The following is a 4925-nucleotide window of genomic DNA, read 5'->3' on the forward strand; positions in this document are numbered from 1 at the left end:
CTCCTGAGGGGCCTTTTGGACTCCTTCGTCTTCTCAAACCTCCTCTTTAATATATCTTCTAAAATTTATTATTTGTTTATTTCTTTTACATGTTTGTACGTATTTTATTTTGTAGCTTTGTGTATCCCAATCAAGTAGCTTTGCCTTATTGGAATCTTAGACGCGTGGCAGATAAGAGCAAAGTGAAAAATCTTTGCGCTTACGTATGGCTCACAATGCATTTGTACTACCTTTGCATATTTGCCCTTCTTGTTTCTTTCTTTTGTAGTTTTCCCCCATTAGTTTATTTTGGTCTAGCTTAGTAGTTTATTTGAAAGATGAGAACTCTAGTTTGAGTGATGTTTCCGAAAGAGATAATACTAAAAGCTACTTCTGAGCTTACTGAGATTGAGTTTCGTACCAAACTTCGTGAATTAAATGAAAACGTAGTGAGAAAAGGACGAAGTTAGCTTAAAAAAGTATTCGGGGATAGAAAAAAAGTTATAAAAACACGTAGGGAGGCAATTGTAATAAGGAAAAGTACGTAAGATGAGAGGTGGAAAAGGGAAGAGGGGGAGATAAGGAGATAAAAGGGAGAGAGCCACACAAGTTGGTTTTGCAACAAAGACCACACGACCGAACGCCGAATCCTCGGGCACTTCTTCACTATCTCTCGCTCTCTTGTTTTATGATTTAGGATTATTGCCACTATATGACACACACACAAAAATAAAATACAAAACTATATTTAGCTATTGAATGTAGAATATGGAGATTTTGTAAAATACAAACTATATTTGGCCAGTCGATTATGATGTTTGAATATTCGTTTCCATTTTAAAAAAAATATATTTGGAGTTAAAAATATTATTAACATATTTTTATTTATTAAATTATCTGATTTGTTAACATAGAGTTTAAAACAATTTGGAACACTGTAAAAATGAAAAACAAAAAGGAATAATTTTGTTTTATTGATGCATTTGGCTAAGAGGCTTCCTATATAAAAGAGAGGATTACTGAAAAGATATGCAAATAAGTGAATATTCGATGATTTGTGCAACAACATATAACGGAAGAGATATTCGTATCTCCATATCCGAATGAGTAATTTCACTACATATCAAAAAAATGAGAAACTATTCAGCCGAGTTGTTGAAGAGATATCTTTCAAAAAAATGACAAAATTGAATTTAGCTATTCCTTTTGAAGATTATCTTTTTCCATTTAACTGTTATATGATGCTTGATTTATCCACCTAACATTATGTTTATGTGATCATTTGATAATAAATTTTCTATATTAGTTTGAGCCATACCATTTTCTATATTATTTTTTTCCTTGTAATACGTTTTTTTTCTTTCTATGTACACATCTAACACATCATATTGATTCATATTTTCAATATGTATGCATGTGGTCTATTATTTTGGAGGTTAGTATAATTATTTAGGGCACTAATATTTGTTTACATATACAAGAATAGCAAATGACTATATTTTTTAGAAGTTAATTTTTAATACAACCTTCTTCATTTGCAATAAAATTTTACTCATACATTTTTTCTTGTTTGATAAATCTTTATTTAACTTTACTTTGCAATACCCTTTATAATATTTAGAGTTAGGAACAGCCAACTTAAGAATGGAAATTTCAAATTCCTTCTATCCAAGAGCTTTGGTGATGATGTTAGCGGGTGAATCGATATTGATTATTGACACAAGATGTGAAGTAATTGTTCCATAACGTAAGCGAGTATTTGCTTTCCACCCGTGTTTCTCTTTTTCTAGTTTTTAAACTTCGAGTCGAACTAAAAGGCATCTGAATATAAATCACTTGTATACAAACAAGTAACAACTATACAAACTATGGCGTATTCTCAATGTAAAGCATAAGAAACACAGAATATATGTAAAATAAAATTAACAAAACTGGTAATGTACAATTTGCTCTAGTCCAAATGGGTAACATATATATAGATATAAGGAAATGGAGTTTAGCAACTCGACTACATCCACAACTATTTTATACCTAAGCAAACCACCTGGTAAGTGCTATCTCTTTGTTCAACAACAAACTTATGGCTTTCTCCGGTATATATCATTCCGTCAGCGTCAGCATCAGCTAGTCAGGCATGCCAATCTCCAATTTTAGCAACCAAAACCGAACATTGCTGCTGTGTTTCCGACTTTTTTTTTATATGAAAAAATGAATCTCCCGCGTATCTATGTTGAACTTCTAAATCCATGATAAAACCAGAGTCCAACCGGCAAATGCACAGCATATTGTATTGTACCAGAACAGAGTAAACTTATCTCGGGGGAAATCCAGTTTGACGTGCCCGATGGCTTCTATCCAATGGTCCAGGGCCGAGTATTCCCAGTGAGTTAGAGTTTGTTATCGGTGGTCGCTCAGACTGCACATCGTTTTCTGTTCTTCTTCGCCGCTTCCAGGCTTCAAACTTTGCTGTGTCAATGCCCTTGTATACCTGCTGCGATCCTTGGGAATTCCCTGCTGTTTTGTATTTTTGTTGCCTCTGGAAGTTCCTAGAACCAAAGCCAGCAGATGAGCCATTTAGGTGCGATGGCCCGACCCCTTCCTCTTCTTCTTTCTCCTGCTTCAGTTTGGAGTATATCTGATTGAGTCGATCCCCCGACAAATTTGAGAAAGTTGAAACATAGTTCCACAATCTCATTGTCATTCCTGCATTTTGATTCCCCGTTAATAATACAACCGTGTGCATTAAAATGGTTATCTGAGTAAAAGAGTATATTGATGTATTTTGCTACTTAGAGGCTACCAGGGTTTATCCAACTATCATCAACTTTTGATTCCCAAATTTACAAAAAACAGAAACCTGGCTGCAGAGTAACCAGAGATTGCATTACTTACTATCTTGCTTGTATAAATCTTCCTCGTGTTCTACGACAATTTCATCTATTCTTCGCCCTAGGATTTCCAAATATCTCCGGATTTTGAAAAGCACCTGTGTAGTAACATAAGGAAGTTTTGAGAAAGATCAGATAAAGACACATCAAAGTGCCACTGCCACTATCAACGATGCAAGGAGTAACAAAAAATGAAACCTTCTCCTTTGGCAGATCTGCACTCGTGCTTTGCAATCTTTGTAGACGTCCAAGAGTTTTGATTTCATCCGCCAAGACATCTTCACACCATTCCATCCATTTCTGCTCCTTGAACTGCTCGTAAACTTCCTCATCATCAGACATTTCTCCTTCTTCCTTTACCAGCGGCTCAGCTTTTTGGGTTCTCTGAGGTCCATCTTTGGTTGATACATTGGCAGGACCCGATTTTCCTCTTCGGTCTCTGGCAGGCGCTTTAAATTGATTGATAAGATTATCCTTAACCTTTTTGGAATTTTTACGGGATGCTTTTGCATTTGTATTTTTCCCTCCAGCTGCAGCCAGTTCCTGTGAAAAGTGAATTTCATACTGTCAATCTCTTCTTCAAGGAACGTTATTACAAAATTAATAACTAAGAGAAATCTTAGCAGGTAATATGCACCATTTCCAGAAGTGCAGTGGCACGCTCCTTTAAGTTTGGAGCACGAGGTAGAAAAGTCTCATGGTGTTGAAGTTCAACAGGAGCAATCTTCTTTGCAAGTCCAAGGCTCTCATCTAATCTAATCTTTTCCCAGTTCCCAAAACCATGATAAAGTATTCCCAGAAGCAATCTCGCATCATCAACTGAGAATACCAAATAATAGAAAGAATTTGGATGAAAAGACATAAGACAGATGTTGATATGATAATACTGAATTAGGTTACACATACTCTGATTCCAACCGCAACCCTTGGACCAATTTGAAGGTTTAAGGTATGACAACACCCGGAATTGTGAAATTGGATCATCATATCGACTAATGCGCTTCGATAGGAGTTGCAGCCCTTGCACACGTTTTAATAGTTCGTTCGCTTTTACTGGCACACCAAAGAAATCCAACACAGGACCCTGCAGAGGATAGAAAACAGGAAAAATGGAAATATCCAAGTGAACAACTAGGAAAAGTGGAAAACAAAAGAACCTCCTATTCAGATGGTTTATTTCAGGTTTTACCTTTGGTTCAAAATTTCCTGTTTCAACAGATTCCTTACAACCATCAATTAACGCATCAAACAGCTCAACTTGTGCTTCCTCCGGGGCTGCTTCAACAACACCACCCACCTCTTCTGCAATACATGCAATTTGGTTATGGTTCCCAAACTTCATGACCTGAATTGTACACCAGATATATAACAAGCGTCAGTTCCATAACATCATGGGGTAAAAGTAAGTAAATCAGTCAATCAATCTTGGAACTACTCAAACTTAACTTAAAAACTAAATCGAAATCATGAAATCATTGAGGCTGAACAAACCGAAGAGCCTTAAATTTAAATATTTTTCCAGTACTTAAAAAATATGCAGAAAGAAACATTAGATAAGAATAACTTTGACGTACAGTTCGATAAAATCGCTGCGCATCTCTCTTAGGAAGATTTCCATAAGACCAGCCTCTCACTTGAGCTGAAGTCCCCTCTAATATTGGGGTTGAAGGAACAAAATATTCAGTTTTTCTGCGCTTCTGACTTCTCTCTGTATGCTCCGGAGGCTCAGATCCTTTCTTTTTCCTTTTGCTAGTCCTGTCAGGATGGCTAGGATCCACATAACTCTTTGTACTCCTAGCAGCCCGTGGTGCAAGAGCTTCCTACACAAAGGTAACACAAGTTTAGAAACTGAAATATGTTTAATCTGACTATGTGAAAAAACCTATGACATAGGAGGCACTCTTGTAGAAGTTAGCATTTTTACTTCGGCTGTAACCACAGATTCAGGTTTTATCCAGCGACTCCAGAAGGACCCATCATCTTCAGCGTTGCAAAAGTTGGCAACCTAAATGCACAGAGAAGTTAGCAGAGTAAAGAATTTCACAAATAAAATAAAAA

The 4925-nt window shown here is 36.3% G+C and overlaps 1 protein-coding gene across 2 annotated transcripts in view; it reads right to left on the reverse strand.

Annotated features, from left to right (window-relative positions):
- The window catches only part of LOC104766622 (protein CHROMATIN REMODELING 5-like), a 14715-nt gene continuing 11627 nt past the window's right edge, over window positions 1838-4925 (reverse strand). For both annotated transcript variants that reach the window (XM_010490537.2, XM_010490536.2), the window contains 7 exons: window positions 4442-4687; window positions 4057-4212; window positions 3774-3951; window positions 3505-3686; window positions 3066-3410; window positions 2872-2965; window positions 1838-2682 (listed from right to left, as the gene is read on the reverse strand). In XM_010490537.2, coding sequence (XP_010488839.1) covers window positions 2291-2682; window positions 2872-2965; window positions 3066-3410; window positions 3505-3686; window positions 3774-3951; window positions 4057-4212; window positions 4442-4687 — 1593 coding nt within the window. In that variant the 3' untranslated portion in view covers window positions 1838-2290. The remainder of the gene's footprint in view (window positions 2683-2871; window positions 2966-3065; window positions 3411-3504; window positions 3687-3773; window positions 3952-4056; window positions 4213-4441; window positions 4688-4925) is intronic.

This window comes from Camelina sativa, chromosome 19 (genome assembly GCF_000633955.1).
Source record: "Camelina sativa cultivar DH55 chromosome 19, Cs, whole genome shotgun sequence".
In the NCBI taxonomy this organism is placed as follows: Eukaryota; Viridiplantae; Streptophyta; class Magnoliopsida; order Brassicales; family Brassicaceae; genus Camelina; species Camelina sativa.